At 45.4% G+C, this 19,767-nt stretch overlaps 1 protein-coding gene across 2 annotated transcripts in view; it reads right to left on the minus strand.

The window, feature by feature from the left end:
- CEP126 (centrosomal protein 126) overlaps positions 1-19,767 on the minus strand; it is a 47,009-nt gene that overhangs the window by 21,348 nt on the left and 5,894 nt on the right. For both annotated transcript variants that reach the window (XM_069969597.1, XM_069969598.1), the window contains exons 3-4: positions 8,498-8,643; positions 4,591-4,708 (exon numbers count right to left, since the gene is read on the minus strand). In XM_069969597.1, the coding sequence (XP_069825698.1) occupies positions 4,591-4,708; positions 8,498-8,643 (264 nt within the window). The remainder of the gene's footprint in view (positions 1-4,590; positions 4,709-8,497; positions 8,644-19,767) is intronic.

The following is a 19,767-nucleotide window of genomic DNA, read 5'->3' on the forward strand; positions in this document are numbered from 1 at the left end:
AGGTGACCCTGGGGGATGATGGTGGAGAGTCTCTGGAAGTAGGTGACCCTGGTGGATGAGTATTTGCTGCAGTGTAGCAAGAAGTGGGCCTCATCCTCCAGGTCTCCCTGCTCACAGTGCCGGCACAGTCGGCTCTCCCGCGGCTTGTATGTCAGTCTGTGCCGCCCCGTCTCTATCTCCAGGCTGTGGGCGCTCAGTCTATAGAGGCTTAGGGTCTGCCTGTGTTTGGGGTGGTGCAGCCTCTCCAGGTATGGCGCCATGGTGTAGTCTCTCTGTAGTGACTGGTAGATGGTGAGTTTCTGGGAGTTACTTATTTCTCTCCTCCATTCCTCTGTATATTGCCCCTGGTATGTCTCTATTGCCCCCTTTATTTGGGCTTTTGTCAGGGCATGTTGTGGGGTTTGGCTGGACTGGTGGTGGATGCCCTGTTGGAGGGCACATTGGGCTCCATGGCTCAGGGAGGCTTTGTGGTGATAGGAGTCTGGGCTGCTTCTCTGTGAGTGCGCCCAGAATGAAAGCGCCCTCTTCTGCACCTGGAGCCATAGTGGGAACCTGCCCAACTCTGCCCGACACGCCATGTTGGAGGTGCTGCGATAAACCTAGAGGAAGTAGTTGCAGAACTTCAGATGAAAGGTCTCTGTTGGGCTTGGATCCCATTTTGACTGGTCTGGGTAAGTGGCCGGACCCCAAACCTCACTGCCATAAATTAGTATTGGGGCAATGATTTCTAGCCAGACCCTCACCGGTGGTTTGAGGTTATACAGTCGCTTTCGTATGGCATAGAAGACTTGAAGCTCCCTGATTGGTTAAGCTCCAGGCCCAGGTACGTGTAGCTGCTGGTTTCCTCCAGTGCTGACCCATTTAGTGTGAAGGAGGGGATGGAGGCTTTTTTCTGACCTTTCCTCTGGAAAACCATGACCTTGGTCTTCTTAGAGTGCCCACGTATTGCTGAATTTTTCCAGGACTGATAGGCTTTCTTGGAGGCCGCTCTCTGTGGGGGACAGCAGGAGGTCATCAGCGTACAGCAGGAACTTCACCTCACGGTCATGTAGAAGGAGGCCGGGGGCTGAGGAACCTCGGCCCTGCTGGAAATATGCCGTCCTCTTCCTGTTCACCTTCACGCTGCATTGGTTCCCAGTGTATGAGCTCTTGATGACATCATACGTCCTCCTTCCTATCCCACTCTGCAGGAGTTTCAGGAATAGGCCCGAGTGCCACACTAAGTCAAAAGCCTTCCTAAAGTCCGCAAAACAGGAAAAGATCTTGCCCTGTTTGGTATTGTGGACATGGGTCTTGATGAGGCTGTGCAGGGCGTAGATATGGTCGGTGGTGCGGTATGAACTCGGCTTGACTTTTACTGAGGACCTGGTGCTGTGTGAGGAAGGTGAGGACTCTGGGAAAACTATTCAGCAGCATCATCAGCAGAGTGCTGCTCACACAGATCCCACGGTAGTTCGCTGGGTCGTATTTGTCCCCACTTTTATGGATGGGGGTTATGAGGCCTCGGTTCCAGTCTTGTGGGAAGTGTCCGGAGCTCAGGACAAGGGTGAACAGTTTGGCCAGTGCAGCGTGGATGTCTGGCGGGCTGTATTTCAGCATCTCGGGCAGGATGCCGTCAGCACCACTGGCCTTTCTGCATCTGAGTAGAGTGATGTTCTCCTGTATTTCCTGTGTGGTGATCGGCCGGTCCAGGGGGGTCTGGAAGTCCTTAATTGCCTCTTCCATGTGCCTCAGTTTTGTGGTTGTTTCTTGTGGTTCCTGGGTTTGCTCTTCTTCAGGGATGTTTTTGTAGAGGTCCGTAAAGTAGTTGAGCCAGATGGTGCCATTTTGTATATGGAGAGAGTTTTTCTTAGGCTTTGTGCTGATATGATGCCAGGTCTCCCAGAATGAGTTGTCCTGGAGGGAGTCCTCCAGCTGGTGGATCTTATGGGAGAGGTAGCTCTGTTTTTCCTCTTTGAGGGTGCGCTTGTATTTCTTCTGTAGGGTGTCATAGGCTTCCCTCACAGTCTTGTCGTTAGGGTCTCTTATTTCTTGTTTGAGGCTGTCCTTAGGGAGTGACGTAGGGCTTTGCATTCCTTGTCAAACCATTTCTGGGACTCTTTATTAGAGGGTCTCTTGACGCTGGTTTGTTCGAGGTCTGCTAGTTCTGCCATTGTGTACAGGATCTTGTTAAAGTCCTTCACTGCCAGAGTGACACCTTGTTGGTTTGGCTAATAGGGGTTGCTGTGAAAGTTTTTGAGCATTCTTTTGATTTTCACTCGATTGGTCGCGTTGGTGTATTTAGTGGCAGATTGTCTGCGCCACTTGAGGGATGGTGGCAGGTTGTAGAGACCCGTGTGGCAGGGCTGTGTGGAGGGTCTCTTGGTGGATCTCATGTACAGCAGGATCTGGTTAAGGTCGTTGATGTTTTGGGGGTCTGCATCTATGATGGCATAGTCCACCACACTGTTGCCCACGTGGGAGTTTAACATGAACCGCCCTAAACAGTCGCCCGTGATACGCCCGTTCATGATGTACAGTCCCAGGCTCCGGCACAGGTTCAGCAGTTTTTTCCCACTCTTGTTAACATTCCTGTCATAGCTGTTCCGTACTGTCTGTGTGGAGTCCGAGTAGTAGTCACCTCCTAGGATATATGTGTTGCCATCGGAGGTGACATAGTCCTTTTCCACACCTGTCCTGGCGTTGAGGTCTCCGCAGATCAGCACCCGGCCCTGGCACTGGAATTGGGCAGCCTCATTTTGTAGGACCTCATAGATATCTGGGTTGTGGTAGGGGGACTCAGCTAGGGGGGATGTATATAGCAAGGATGGAGCTGCTTATTTTTATCTAGATGTGGTTGTCCCCCCGTTTGACTGCTCTCATGTGATCTTTCAGCTCCTCCTTGTACCAGATCACTATGCCCCCTGAGCGGTGACCCTGTTTGGTAGTTTTGTATTTCTGGGCAGGGACAGAGAATTCCTTGTAGCCCATGGGTGCCAGGAACTCATCTTCTGCCTGGGTCTATGTCTCCAAGAGGATTTGTATGTCGACTGTTTTTAGTCTTTGTTTAGGCTGGGTTCACACACAGTATATTTCAGGCAGTATTTGGTCCGCATGTCAGGTCCTCATAGCAACCAAAACCAGGAGTGGATTAAAAACACAGAAAGGATCTGTTCACACAATGTTGTAATTAAGTGGATGGCCGCCATTTAATGGCAAATATTTAGTGTTATTTTAAAACAACGGCTGTTATATTGAAATAATGGCCGTTATTTACTGTTATATGGCGGCCATCCACTCAATTTCAACATTGTGTGAACAGATCCTTTCTGTGTTTTTAGTCCACTCCTGGTTCTGGTTGCCATGAGGACCTGACATGAGGACCAAATACTGCCTGAAATATACTGTGTGTGAACCCAGCCTTAAAGGGGTTGGCCACTTTATAGTAAAATAGGTCAGTACAAAGTATTAGTAAGTGTATTCAATGTATATACTAACAGCAGCTCCCTGTGTACCTCATAGAGCTAAAATCAGACTCCCCTCCTCCAGGCTGGGCTGCCCTGCTCTGTTTTGTTTCAGTCCACAAAATGGCCGACATGGAGGAGCATGTGACCAGGCCCAGTCCCCTGTGTCCTCCATAGACATATACAGGCTCAGTGGTGGACACTGGGGGGCGGGGCCTGGTCACATGCTCCTCCATGTCAGCCATCTTATGGACCAAAACACCACAGAGCAGGGCAGCCCAGCCTGGAGGAGGGGAGTCTGATATTAGCTCTATGAGGTACACAGGGAGCTGCTGTCAGTATATACAGTGAGTACACTTACTAATACTGTACACTGAGCAATTTTACTATAAAGTGGCCAACCCCTTTAAAGTCTGGATTACTGGTTTTGGATCCAAAGGCTGAAGAAGTTAATCTTTAGATATTCCAGCTACTGATAATGAGGGACGTCATTGTCAGTCGCTATACCTAGTAATGAGTTTCTTTTTTTCATCAGACGTGGCAGCTATCTATCTAGCAAATAGATAGTCCACGGCTGTCACAAGGTTAACGGTGAAAAAGTCTGTGATTTATTGCATACAGCACTCCAAAGTAAGACACGACGTTTCGGTAACCTCACGTTACCATCCTCAAGGGTACACTTGAGGATGGTAACGTGAGGTTACCGAAACATCGTGTCTTACGTTGGAGTGCTGTATGCAATAAATCACCGACTTTTTCACCGTTAACCTTGTGAGTGCCGTGGACTATCTATTTGCTATTTAAAATACGATCTATGGTCAAGATCTAGGACCGCTGGCACCCGAATATCTTTGTGAGCAGAGCTGCTTATATTTTCTGCTGTATATCTATCTATCTATCTATCTATCTATCTATCTATCTATCTATCTCCTATCTATCTATCTATCTATCTATCTATCTATCTATCTATCTAACTATCCATCTATCTATCTCTACCTGCTGGCCAGATCAGTGATCTTTAGGCGTTGCAGGTATAATTTACCTCTATAACATATTATAGAAAAAAAGAAAAAAGAAAAATCCCAGACCATAGAGCAGCCCCCACTACAACACCTGCCCCAGCACAGACATCAGCATTATACAGTACCTGGTGCTACTAGGGCTCCTGTGACTGGATAAGTAGTAATACGCGGGGGGGACGGATCCCTGAATTTGCTCCAGCGCATCTTCGAGTTTAGGAGTTGGCCTCTTATGAACAGTATAAGCTGTGTGATAGAGGAATAGACAGGCACTAAACATGGGAATGAACACTGACAAAGCTTGTATTGTTCACTCAGAATAGAAACTTTCTAGATTTCTATTTGGTTTATGAAGCTGATGCTCCTGAACCAGAACCAGTATGATGCACCCTGTGCCCTCTGCTGACATCTAAGGTAACAACTTTACTAGGCCATGTCCACCTTCACAAAGCAAATTTTTTTGTATTGTGTCAATCATTTTCAGGAAAATGCGTCTCCAAGGCAACAGACAACAAACAAACTGGGTGTAGTCTGATTCTGCAGTCATATTGCCTTCTTTATTTTGCAAATTATGTAGAAGAATACGTGGTGGTGGGAGAGTATGACTACAGGATACAGCTTGTTTTGTAGTCTGTTACCATGGAGATATATTATCTGTAAAGGAGATGCACAAACAAAACAGTATAAGGCTATGTTCACACAACATAAGAGACTGGCAGTTCTGTGATCCGTCCGGGTCACAGAACGGCCGGTCTTTGAAAAGATCATCCCGACCGGTACTGCAGTACCAGTCGGATGATCTTTGGCGCCGCAGAGTTCTGATGCGGGCGCATCAGTGTGCGCCCGCTTCAGAATTCCCCACAGCACACTATGTTCACACAACATTAGAGACCGGCAGTTCCGTGATCCGTCCGGGTCACAGAACGGCCGGTCTCTGAGAAGATCATCCCGGCCAGTACTGCGGATAATCTTTGCGCGGCAGAGTTTTGATGCGGACGCATCCGCGCCCGCCCGCATCAGAACTCCCCACAGCACACTATGGAGCAAGTGGCCAGAGCCGCTCGCTCCATAGTGTGCACTGACAGGGTTTTTCTGCGGCTGCTATTCACATGTCAGTTGTTTGCGTCGCAGCCAGGGATCCCGGCCGGAGCGTATACTATGTGTATACGCTCCGGCCGGGATCCCATAGATGGCCAGGTAACGAATATTTTTGTAATAATCACATCCGTTGTACGACAGCCGCGGTTTTACGAAACTATACGTTGTATGAACAAAGCCTCAGGGTGCATTCACAGGTACAGGATCCGCAGCAGATTTAATGGTGTAGATTTGATGCTGTGTTCAGTTATTTAGTTAAAATCCGCTGCGATGCGGTGTGTGAAGCAACCCTAAAAGTAGCTCAGATCCCGGCCATTTAACCACTTAGATGTCAACAGTACCACCTGCTGGATAGGTGGGCGTGAGAGCACGCTCTCTGTCACCTGACCATTTTTTGATTCCTTGCATTTAAATGCATAAAAAAAAAAATAGTAATAAAAAATATAAAAAATGTATGTAATCCAAAATACTGCCGATAAGGCTACAGTGTACCCTGCAAAAAACAAGCCCTACATGCCTCAGATGCCAGAAAAATAAAAAAGATTTTTTTAAAATCCTTTTAAAAGTAGTAAAACATAAAAAAACATATACATTTGCTATGATCTATACCAGACAGTATAAATCCACGCAAACCATCAAGTGATTCAAATAATTATACATTTTCACACCTTATACAACGTCTGTATTTCCCCCAGTAAATTATATTGAATTCAGTGACAAAACTCTTCACTGACTTTTCTGTAACGAGTGCAAAACTTTAATAAAAATAGGTTTAAAAAAACTCCCCAAAACTCTTCACTGTTCACATGGAATTTTATTTTATGACTACTTTTTGGGAACCTAATATAGCCAATTTATGTGCAAAAAAGTGTAATTTTATGCATTTTTGTCCCTTAACCCTTTCCCGCACAAGGACGTAACTGTACGTCCTTGCGCGGGTGCGGGTGTTCAGAGGGGGGCTGCGCGGCGACCCCGCTCTGAACCGCGGCGGTCCCGTGTGCCACTTGTAGCCCGGGACCGCCGGTATTAGCGGGCACGGTCCGATCGCCGTGCCCGCTAATACAGTAATCAGATGCAGCTGTCAAACATGACAGCTGCATCCGATTATCGGCTGCAGCACTTCCCTGGTGTCTAGTAGCGGAGATCGATCGTTTTCCCTGTCTGATGCCGGCCAGGGACTCATCCAAGATGGCGCCGACCCCGGCTCGGCACTCGTTTGTTTCCAGATGCAGCAGCCGAAAGCAAACGAGTGCCGATCTCATTGATCTTTGCTGTATATCTATACAGCAAAGATCTCAATAACCCTTACCCCAGGGGGGAATAACCCTAACCCCAGGGGGGAATAACCCTAACCCCAGGTGGGAATAACCCTAACCCCAGGGGGGAATAACCCTAACCCCAGGGGGGCTTCTAGTATATGTGTAAAAAAAAAAAAAAAAGTATTGTTATTAGTAAAAAGCCCCCTCCCCTAATAAAAGTCTGAATCACCCCCCTTTTCCCAGGTTATAAATAAAAGTAAACAAATAAATAAATAAACATGTTTGGTATCGCCGCGTGCGTAATCGCCCGAACTATTAATTAATCACATTCCTGATCTCGCACAGTAAACGACGTAAGCGCAAAAAAAATCCCAAAGTGCAAAATTGCGCATTTTTGGTCGCATCAAATCCAGAAAAAATGTAATAAAAAGCGATCAAAAAGTCGTATATGCGCAATCAAGGTACCGATAGAAAGTAAACATCATGGGGCAAAAAATGACATCTCATACAGCCCCATAGAGCAAAGGATAAAAGCGCTATAAGCCTGGGAAGGGAGCGATTTTAAGGATTGTATATTTGTTAACAATAGTTTAAATTTTTTACAGGCCATCCCATACAATATAAGTTATACATGTTATATATCGTTTTAATCGTAACGACTTGAGGAACATGCATAACAAGTCATTTTTACCCCAGGGCGAATGGCGTAAAAACACATTCCCCCCAAATAAAAGAAATGCGTTTTTTTTTTTCAATTTCACCACACTTTGAATTTTTTTCTGGTTTCGCAGTGTACTTTATGCAAAAATTCAGCCTGTCATTGCAAAGTACAATTAGTGATGCAAATAATAAGGGATCATGTGGGTTTCTAGGTGTAAAAATGCAAGTGCCATGGACTTTTAAGCACAAGGAGGAAAAAACGAAAACGCAAAAACGAAAATTAGCCTGGTCCCGAAGGGGTTAAAAAAAAAAAAAAAAAAAAAAAAAAAAAAAGGGCAGAAAAAGTTTAACATACAAATCCATAAAATGCAAAAAAAAGAAAAAAGAAAAAAAATACTTAAAGGGATATTCCCATCTCAACTATTATAGCTAAACTATATTTTTGCAAATACACTAATTTAACACGCTTCCTTCTCCTGATATGCTGCTCTTTACCTCCCATTGTTGACAACTCAAGGTTGTCGACCACCGATCTGCTCTAAAAGCAGTGGTCTGGCTGATGTATATATTGCAATAATGTAGGTATATACAGATGTAGTGTGTAATATATATATATATATATATATATATATACACATATATATACACACACACTATAGCTATATAAACACCAGTCATATCACTGCTGTTAGAGCAGAGCAGTGGTCGGCAACCTCGAGCTGTCAACAATGGGAGGTAAAGAGCAGCATATCAGGAGAAGGAGACAAGTTTGCCAAATCAATGTATTTGCAAATATATTAAACTTGACAAATAACTATATTACATGAGATGGAAATATCCCTTTAAAATAAACATGTGCATAAAAACCTTCCAAAGGGCAAAGAAAAATAATAAAACATTTGAAGCTATAAATCATACAGTCAAAATACAGTCGGATATTTGACGCCATAACCTAGGTACTTATGCCTGGTAGTAAATCGCCAGCTAAGCCCCTGTATTTCCCAGGGTGTATACTCACCAGGCCTCCTGCGCTGTGACGGGGGGAGATGAGCCCTCTGAAACTTCTCTGTCGCCTCCTGAAGCTTTAACTTTCTCTGCTGGAGGACGTCTTCCCGGAACTTCTGCTCCCTTTGTTCTTCTTCTCTTTGTTTTTCCTCAAGCGCTCTAATAAAAAAAAAAAAATTACTAATATATATATATTTATATATATATAAAAAAAACACACAAAAGACAAAATAACAAGAATGTGTAAAACCAATCTATTAAGTGAGCCGACCTGATAGTAAAAAGTAACATTACGGGAGGAAGAGGAGGAGGAAGGAGCCGTCTCTGCTCATGCAGGGCTATAAACTCTACGCCTCACACCCTGCTCCCTGCTCACATTGTCGTAAAAACCTTGTAAAATGAAAAAAAAAATAAGCAGTATATAAGATGTCTCAGGGCTGACGTTCCATCTCTCATCTCTCAGGCAGATACAGTGACACCTAGGGAGGGTTCTGCTGTGCGATGACTGGCCCAAATATTAAAGGTCATAAAAAACACAGGTAATCTCACCTCCAGAAACGTCCGATCTGAAGTGTCTCGGGGAATGTGGCCGTTCACAGACGCGGAGGATAATCACTCTTACCTGGACTTATTACGTACAGGACGCACAGTCCAAAACATTACACACCGCAGACACGTGACTCACAGAGATAAAGTGCTGGGACATCTACCTGGGCGACTGCCAATGTGCTACACAGGAGACATCACCCGCAGCCGCTGTCAGCTGGGTGTACAGTGATATACAGCTGACACCCTGATCAGGGAGAACGCGGCTGTTTAACCCAATAAATGCCATAATTATAGCAACTGGGAAGAGGAGGCCCCCTTGTATGGGATGCCCCAGCAGCTGGGGGGCCAGGCGGTGTACAGGTATACAGGTGGTGTACAGGTGGAATACAGGCGGTGTACAGGTATACAGGTGGTGTACAGGCAATGTACAGGTGGTATACAGGCGGTCTACAGGTATACAGGTGGTGCACAGGTGGTGTACAGGTGGTCTTAGCCACAGGCCTAAAAGTGTAGGTAGGACTCTATGCCTATCACACTGAATGGAGGTAGGGTGGGCTGCCAGCTGTGGAGATCAAACGCCCGGGTTGATCCCAAATAGAAGTAGTGCCTGCATCAGATGCTATAAGCTGGGTATATACATACTGGTACTGTGATAGTACCTGCATCAGACGCTATAAGCTGGGTATTTGAATACCGGTACTGTGGTAGTACCTGCATCAGACGCTATAAGCTGGGTGTATACATACCGGTACTGTGGTAGTACCTGCATCAGACGCTATAAGCTGGGTGTATACATACCGGTACTGTGATAGTACCTGCTTTAGACGCTATAAGCTGGGTATATACATACCGGTACTGTGAGAGTACCTACATCAGACGCTATAAGCTGGGTATATACATACTGGTACTGTGGTAGTACCTGCATCAAACGCTATAAGCTGGGTATTTGAATACCGGTACTGTGATAGTACCTGCATCCGATGCTATAAGCTGAGTATATACATATTGGTACTGTGGTAGTGCCTGCATCAGATGCTATAAGCTGGGTGTATACATACCGGTACTGTGGTAGTACCTGCATCAGACGCTATAAGCTGGGTGTATACATACCGGTACTGTGATAGTACCTGCATCAGACGCTATAAGCAGAGTATATACATACCGGTACTGTGATAGTACCTGCATCAGACGCTATAAGCTGGGTATTTGAATACCGGTACTGTGGTAGTACCTGCATCAGACGCTATAAGCTGGGTGTATAGATACCGGTACTGTGATAGTACCTGCTTTAGACGCTATAAGCTGGGTATATACATACCGGTACTGTGATAGTACCTACATCAGACGCTATAAGCTGGGTATATACATACTGGTACTGTGGTAGTACCTGCATCAGACGTTATAAGCTGGGTATTTGAATACCGGTACTGTGATAGTACCTGCATCCGATGCTATAAGCTGAGTATATACATATTGGTACTGTGGTAGTGCCTGCATCAGATGCTATAAGCTGGGTGTATACATACCGGTACTGTGGTAGTACCTGCATCAGACGCTATAAGCTGGGTATTTGAATACCGGTACTGTGATAGTACCTGCATCCGATGCTATAAGCAGAGTATATACATATTGGTACTGTGGTAGTACCTGCATCAGACGCTATAAGCTGGGTATATACATACCGGTACTGTGGTAGTACCTGCATCAGACGCTATAAGCTGGGTGTATACATACCGATACTGTGGTAGTACCTGCATCAGACGCTATAAGCTGGGTGTATACATACCGGTACTGTGATAGTACCTGCTTTAGACGCTATAAGCTGGGTATATACATACCGGTACTGTGAGAGTACCTACATCAGACGCTATAAGCTGGGTATATACATACTGGTACTGTGGTAGTACCTGCATCAGACGCTATAAGCTGGGTATTTGAATACCGGTACTGTGATAGTACCTGCATCCGATGCTATAAGCAGAGTATATACATATTGGTACTGTGGTAGTGCCTGCATCAGATGCTATAAGCTGGGTGTATACATACCGGTACTGTGGTAGTACCTGCATCAGACGCTATAAGCTGGGTATATACATACTGGTACTGTGGTAGTACCTGCATCAGACGCTATAAGCTGGGTATATACATACCGGTACTGTGATAGTACCTGCATCAGATGCTATAAGCTGGGTGTATACATACCGGTACTGTGGTAGTACCTGCATCAGACGCTATAAGCTGGGTGTATACATACCGGTACTGTGATAGTACCTGCATCAGACGCTATAAGCTGGGTATATACATACCGGTACTGTGGTAGTACCTGCATCAGACGCTATAAGCTGGGTATATACATACCGGTACTGTGATAGTACCTGCTTTAGACGCTATAAGCTGGGTATATACATACCGGTACTGTGGTAGTGCCTGCATCAGACGCTATAAGCTGAGTATATACATACCGGTACTGTGGTAGTGCCTGCATCAGACGCTATAAGCTGGGTATATACATACCGGTACTGTGGTAGTGCCTGCATCAGACGCTATAAGCTGGGTATATACATACCGGTACTGTGGTAGTGCCTGCATCAGAATCTCTATGTCACAGACTTACTGTACATGGATTATCGGCACATTCCCTAGGTGAGTACTCAGCCACACATTAACAGTGTATTAACGCAGTGATGAATAATTACAGGTAATAAGCGTCATTACGCCCGGCCGGCAGCGCTGACTCACTGTCAGGAACATTCACTAGTCACTACTCACTTACAGATTCCTCGATGTGCCGGGCCAAGCTCACCGCTCAGGTGGCTGCGCTGCTTTTAGGAATCATTTCATCACTGGCATTACCTCTAACATGTCAGGCCAGTGGGGGGGAAGCTGCTGCCACACTACAACTCCCATCATGCCTGGACACCAAAGCCCATGATGCAAGTTCAGCTCAATGCGTTTGGCTGTACGACGTCGAGTGAAAGTTTTCAGAAAGTTGTATAGATTTGTAATTTACTTCTATTAAAAAATCTCAAGTCTTCCCATACTTATCAGCTGCTTTATGCACTGCAGGAAGTGGTGTATTCTCTCCAGTCACAGTGCTCTCTGCTGCCACCTCTGTCCATGTCAGGAACTGTCCAGAGCAGGAGAGGTTTTCTATGGAGATTTGCTTCTTCTCTGGACAGTGGTGGCAGCAGAGAGCACTGTGTCAGACTGGAAAGACTACATCCTGCAGGACATACAGCAGCTGATAAGTACTGGAAAACTTGAGATTTTTTAAAAAATAGAAGTAAATTACAAATCTATATAACTTTCTGACACCAATCGATTTAAAAGAAAAGATATTTTTGCCGGAGTACCCCTTTAAGTCCCCCCTCCAAACCCTTCTGGCTGCACCAGAATTTTTGGTTTGGCTGGAGTTCCCCTTTAACCCCTATTCTGTGGATAAGAGATAAGAAACCCCCTTTAAGTAGAGGCTGGTGCCTCTGCCCTTTGAGTTACAGCTCCCATAAACTTTAATAGCGACCTAAAACGCACTCCTCCAAACCCACCATCTTTAGAATTCTAATCAATCTTGCTTCTTCTTCTTCTTCTTCTTCTGGATCTCCAATCTATGGCTCGCCAGCTGTTGAGAAGCTGGGAATGGTCAGGGCATGCTGGGACTTGTAGTTACGTAACAGTTCCAGCATGTGTGTAACTAATAATACATACAAAGTGTCATCATGTTCCCAAGGCAGCTGTGACTACTGTCAGGTCACACTCAGCAATACCTTATATAATACCCCGTCTGAGTAAGGCCAAGTGCCGCAGTGACAGAGAGAACAGGGTGCACACACAGCAGGGAGCGGCGTCCACCCCAAACAATGGTGACTCAGTGATATTATTACATCTCTATAATGGTGTTTACCCATACGTCTGCGAGGGAGGAATCGCTCTACCAGAGCCAAGAGCCCCGGGCCGAAAGTGACAGACAGACCGGAGATACACGACACCGCGCTGATCACTCAGGATTAGTGCCGTCACGTGGACGCACACGCTGTATACAACCGCTGTGAATCACCTGTATCCTAGCAGTGAAGGCCACCCGGCCGCGGCTTTATGGAGGTGACACCAGATGACGGATGAAATACTTACCTTCACTTCTCCTCCCTTCTCTAGAGATCACCCACATAGACAATCAGAAGTGTAACATGTATTATACAGACATCAGGGGAGGCTGCAGCACTAGGGACACAGACAGCTCCCCCAGTGTAATGTCTATATAATATATGTTACCATTAGAATAGACATTAGACTGGGGGAGCTGTCTGTGTCACTAGTGCTGCAGCCTCCCCTGATATCTGTATAATATATGATACCATTAGAATAGACATTACACTGGGGGAGCTGTCTGTGTCACTAGTGCTGCAGCCTCCCCTGATGTCTATATATTACATGTTACCATTAGAATAGACATTAGACTGGGGGAGCTGTCTGTGTCACTAGTGCTGCAGCCTCCCCTGATATCTGTATAATATATGATACCATTAGAATAGACATTACACTGGGGGAGCTGTCTGTGTCACTAGTGCTGCAGCCTCCCCTGATATCGGTATAATACATGTTACCATTAGAATAGACATTACACTGGGGGAGCTGTCTGTGTCACTAGTGCTGCAGCCTCCCCTGATATCTGTATAATACATGTTACCATTAGAATAGACATTACACTGGGGAAGCTGCCTGTGTCACGAGTGCTGCAGCCTCCCCTGATGTCTATATAATACATGTTACCATTAGAATAGACATCAGGGGAGGCTGCAGCACTAGTGACACAGACAGCTTGCCCCCCCCCTCCCCCCAGTGTAATGTCTATTCTAGTGGTAACATGTATTATATGGACATCAGGGGAGGCTGCAGCACTACTGACACAGACAGCTTCCCCCCCAGTGTAATGTCTATTCTAATGGTAACATGTATTATATAGACATCAGGGGAGGCTGCAGCACTAGTGACACAGACAGCTTCCCCCCCCCCAGTGTAATGTCTATTCTAATGGTAACATGTATTATATAGACATCAGGGAAGGCTCAGTATCCCTAGTGCTGTATACAGATATGTAACTGTGCCGGGATCAGGGCTTGTGCTGCCCTGCAGTTCCGGACAGGAGGGGGACATTGGCTCTTGTTAATGCTGCTTGAATAAAAGTAAAAAAAAAAAAAATCTTTAATAAAGTTATATCACAAGGTGATATAACTTTTTTAGAAATGTAAAAAAAAAAAAAAAAAAAAAAAAAAAAGTTATGTACCGAAAAAAACACTGAATTATTTTGTTATTAAAACCTCCTCTTACTCACTGAGAATCTGAGAACATCATTCCAGACGTCATGTCACATACCTGCCCTGTTATTTGTAGCTGACCCTCCCTGTTCGCCTGGCGTACACCTGTCCGCTTGGTTATAAGAGATGATAGAGATGAAGTACAGAAGACTTGACTTTTACAATAAATGATAACAAACCAGCACCGATCATCAAGAAGGCAGAAATAATAACATGGCTGGGCCGAACTAACGATCAATGCATCATTCGTGCAGCCATTTAAACACAATGCTATGGGCTGTACATTTTCTGTGTGGGCGATAAATTTTTCTACTGCACAAAAGATGTAATCTGAAAATGAACAGGCCTTTTCCCGCTCCTCTGCTGATCGCCGACACTTTTACACAGGCCGATTATCGACCAAAGGGGCGTTCATAGCACGGCTTATTGCTGATGATCACCCCAGGGGCTTTATTTTTCTTTTACACAACAGTGATAGCAATTCTTGATAGTTGCAGACACAAAGGGTGGCACAACAGGCACAATATTACAGAGATATGTCTAAAGTTTGAGGCCAGACCCTCAATGATTGCTAAAATAGGCAAAACAAGCATGGCTGAGCCCTTCTCCGTGTAGATTGTGCAGCAGAGTTACCATGTCCTTGTGCCATGTCTGGACATTACCTTTAGGTTACCGCCTTGGCTGTTTTACAGGAAATAGGGTTAGGCCACCGTGGTATAGCGGCTGTGACGCAGACTCCAGCTCTGAGAACTACATGTCCCATGATGCCTTGCCAATTGCCACATTAGAAGGTAAGATGGGTATGAGGTATTGCAGACCCTATCGTGATACAGACTATTAGGCTATGTTCACACTACGTAAGTTCCGTAGTAATCACAGCCGTTGTTGCTGTGATTACTACGTAACTCACATAGTGCTGCAGCTGAGGGAATCCCGTCCGGAGTGTATACACATCGGGGGAGATGTATCAAACATGGTGTAAAGTGAGACTGGCTCAGTTGCCCCTAGCAACCAATCAGAATCCACCTTTCATTTTCCAAAGAGTCTGTGAGGAATGAAAGGTGGAATCTGATTGGTTGCTAGGGGCAACTGAGCCAGTTTCACTTTACACCATGTTTGATAAATCTCCCACATAGTATACGCTCCGGCCGGGATCCCTAACGGTGCCGCAAAAAACTGACATGTCAGTTTATTAAATAGCGGACGCAGAAGACATGTCAGTACACACAATTGAGTGTGCGTCTCTGGCCACACACTCCATTGTGTGGATCGGTGAATTTGGATGCGGGCGCACACTGATGGGCCCACATCCGAATTCAGCGGCAGTGAAGATCATCTGGCCGGTACTGCAGTATCAGCCAGGATGATCTTCTCTGACACCGGCCGTTCCGTGACCCGGCCAGGTAACAGAACGGCCGGTGTCTTACTACGTGGGAACATAGCCTTACAATGTATGAGTATGGTGCTGGGGAGGCTGCAGACTGTACCTGTACGGTAGAATGTGTGTCACATGCCCTGTGTACAGGGTTAGGCTGGGTTCACACTATGTTCAAAAAAAAAAGGATCAAAAAAAGGATGCATGTGTGTGCATTTGTTTTGATCAGTTTTTCCATTGAATTGCGTTGTAAAAAAAAACCCAAAACCTCATAAAAACGGATCCGTTTTTTTAACGTACACAAAAATGTAGTTGACCTTATTTTTGTGTCCCTTAAAAAAACCTGATCCGTTTTGATCCATTTTTCCTTAATGAAATTCAATGGAAAAACGGATCAAAACGGATGCACACACATGCATCCTTTTTTTTTACATCTGTTTGTGACCCCTTTTTTTGCAAAAACGTAGTGTGAACCAAGCCTAACCATTTAATACATTGTCCATACAATAGACTCTATAGAAAGGAGCGAACCTCAAGTATGTTTGGGTCTGTCCGAACCCGAGCGCTCTAGGGAGTCTGGCCTATGGTTATATCCAGGGCAGTATCCAGTCGCTGGTAATCAGACTGATATAAGAAGCATTGATACGACGTTCCGAAGCACTGACCGCTTACCAGTACGTGTATTTCCATCATCCTCGTATTTTTTATCCTTATAAGCTCCTATAACCGCAGTGTGATGCATTTCTAGTTTCCTCCCTGAATTTATAGCACTGTCTGCAGGAGAGAAGCCGCCGCCATATAAATGATTCCTGCATTATCTTCACCTGAGCGGCAGCAGAATAGCGGCACATTAGTAGCACATGAGTGATGAGCGGCCGTTGTGCGGAGGTGATTGTTGTGTTACCATGTAGCTGTCAGCACCGCCGGCCGAATGAATGCTAGAGACTTTCTAAAAGCATTAGTGTAACAATAGGCCGTACAAGATACTCTATCTCCATACAGTAACCCCTCACCTGGACACGGCCCGGCCGATAGCAAGCAAAGTGATACACTAGTCCGCACACTCGCGTATACATCCCAGGTGTAGGTATCTCTTACCGTTTCTTTTTACTATAGAGAAGGTCAGAGGTGATTCCAGGATTCAAAGGGGCACTCCAGAGGAAAAAAGTTTTCTAATTAACTGGTTTCAGAAAGTTATACAGATTTGTAAAAGACTTCTATTTAAAGGGGTATTCCGCTCAAACATAACTTTTGATATGTTGCTGCCCATGGGGAGACTAAGGGCCCTATTCCACAGGAGCGATAATCGGCTGAATCGGCCCTATTTATCACTAAAATGTGGAGAATGAGAAACAGTTGTGCGCCATGGAGGGGGCTCGATAACAGTGCTAAAATCTGCAAGTTTAAAGGGATACTGTAGCCGAGACCCAGGGAGGGGGTGGGTGAAAACAGACATACCCATATACCTCCCCTGCTCCTGCACTGCCACCTGCATTCCGTCACTCGGGTCCCCCAGGGAGGTAAATGGGTGTTATTGTTTTCGCCCACCCCTTCCCCAGGCACTGCCGAAAACAGGGTCCCGGTCGGAGTACCCCTGTAAATATAATAAAACCAGGAAGTCTGAGGCGTCCATGTGGTTATATCTGGTACTATAACTCACCCACAATTTGGCCCAATTAATTCAATGGGGCTGAAATGCAGTACCAGGCCCAGCCACACACACTAGGGTGGCGCTGTGGTGGATTTAGCAGTGAAGGGGATTGGTAGAGGATCCAGATCACTACTGATCACAGAATGATGGGTTAATTTAGAAGCCCTTTAAAAAAAATTAACACAACCTCTTTTCTTAAAGGTATTATCCATGCTTAAAGTGAATGTACCATTCCCTATGGAACCTCCAAAGAGCTCGTTGGTTTGTCGGAGAATGAATGGAGAGCTGGCTGCACAGGTGTGGTGCACAGCATCCATTCTGGGGACAAATATAATGGTATTCTCAGGATCGGTGGGGGTCCCAGCGATCAGTTATGCTTATATGCCTTCTCTTCCTGTGATCATACAAGTGACCAGAGCAGGCGCTCTCCTGAAATGTAACCCGTACAGTGTACAAGTCATCCATCTTATTTGCCAACTGAATAATTTATATAGGATTTTACCGAAGAGGAGACAATGTCTGAATACGCTCCAGGCCAATGAATTGTGAGCGGCTATAGAGTGATCAGCGGGTGAATGACTCGTCCTGGGAGGTAAGATACACAGACGCCAAGAAGGCAATGTACCAACCATCAGCAGAGAACGATACCAGACAGAGAGCAAACAACGGCCCCAGATCATTTCTATGTGCCTACAGACTGGTGGGTGACACCGCGCCAAAAAGTATAATGTATAGTAACTGTATACACCTGATAACACAGCAGCAGTCTGTGTGGTCACATGACAGCAATGGGGAAGGGGCATGTGTTCAGCCTGGACCAATCAGGAAGTGAGAATAACAGAGCCGTGCAGGAGGACAGTGACAGAAACTTCTCTATACAGAAGTGTGTATAGCTGAGTATTAGTGCAGGCACGTTATAGCAGTAGTGAGTATAGCTGAATGTAAGTGCAGGCACAATATAGCAGTAGTGTTTATAGGTGAATGTAAGTGCAGGCACATTATAGCAGCAGTGTGTATAGCTGAATGTAAGTGCAGGCACAATATAGCAGTAGTGTTTATAGGTGAATGTAAGTGCAGGCACATTATAGCAGCAGTGAGTATAGCTGAATGTAAGTGCAGGCACATTATAGCAGGAATGGAGAAGATGGGAATCACAAGGGCTGACAGAGACTGCAGAGAGTATGAAGGAATGAGCAGGGCAGATGTGGGGACATAGATGGATTACAACATTGGAAAGATGACCTCCACAGTCCTGTCCCCTGATGTAAGCCCCAGCCTGAAGTGGATCTGCTATGATTTGGAAGGTGAGGGAGACTTCCTGGGTCAGAGTACAGTGCTGTAGACCCCGCTATGCAGACCATGCCCCTCCCACCCAGTACAGGGAGCTCTTAAACCAAAGCAATGCTCTTAAACCACGTGACAATTCTGAAAAACGGTGAGCTCTTCTTGCAAATTGCTCTCAATCCAAGTTACTCTTAAACCAAGGTACCACTGTGTGTGTGTGTGTGTATATATATATATATATATATATATATAATCTCATGTTGCATAGTAGTAAGGGGGTGCAGGCTCTTTTTAAGGAAGCCTCTGAGGGTCATAACTGGAAGCACCTGGTAATGACGGCTGGGGGCTTTGCCAGGTAAGGCTGGGTAACACTGTTTGTACAATCCATTCAACGTGTCCGTTCTTAATTGGTTACTTTTAACAGACAGAAAAACGTAGTCAACACTACTTTTGTGTCCGTTAAAAAAACCGCATCCGTTTCAATCAGTTGTTTTTTTTTTAAATGGTAGTCAATGGAAATACAGATCCAATGACACACAATTGCATCTTTTTTTTCTATACAACGTATATGTTAAACGGATTGGAAAAACGTGGTGTGAACCCAGCATTCATCCTCAATAATGAAGCCCCTCTAAGACTCATCTTATAAAGAGCTCCTGAGAGCTTCACATGACAGGCGCCTCAATGTCACATTTTATGAAGGACAATTACTCTGCCGGCTTCCCAGTTACGTCCCGCGATAGAAATCAGCACATTCCTCCCATTCCTGCGGCTGCCATCACTATGAGGAGCGGCAACATCAGAGAGTATCCTATTCCTATTACACACAGGACTACATAGGAGAACAGGTCACTGCCTCCTGAATAACCAGCACACTCCTCTCCTGCAGCTGCTGCGGCATCATTATGTCCTGATAAATGATGGAATATATACTATGAGTCACATACAGAACTACATAGAACAGGTCACTACCTCCTGTAAGACCAGTACCCCCCCCCCCCCCCTTCATACACATACTTACACAACCACATGACACCTATAGACACATACTAACACAACCACATGACACCTATAGACGCATACTAACACAACCACATAACACCTATAGACAC

The sequence above is a fragment of the Dendropsophus ebraccatus genome, chromosome 5, assembly GCF_027789765.1.
Source record: "Dendropsophus ebraccatus isolate aDenEbr1 chromosome 5, aDenEbr1.pat, whole genome shotgun sequence".
NCBI lineage: Eukaryota > Metazoa > Chordata > Amphibia > Anura > Hylidae > Dendropsophus > Dendropsophus ebraccatus.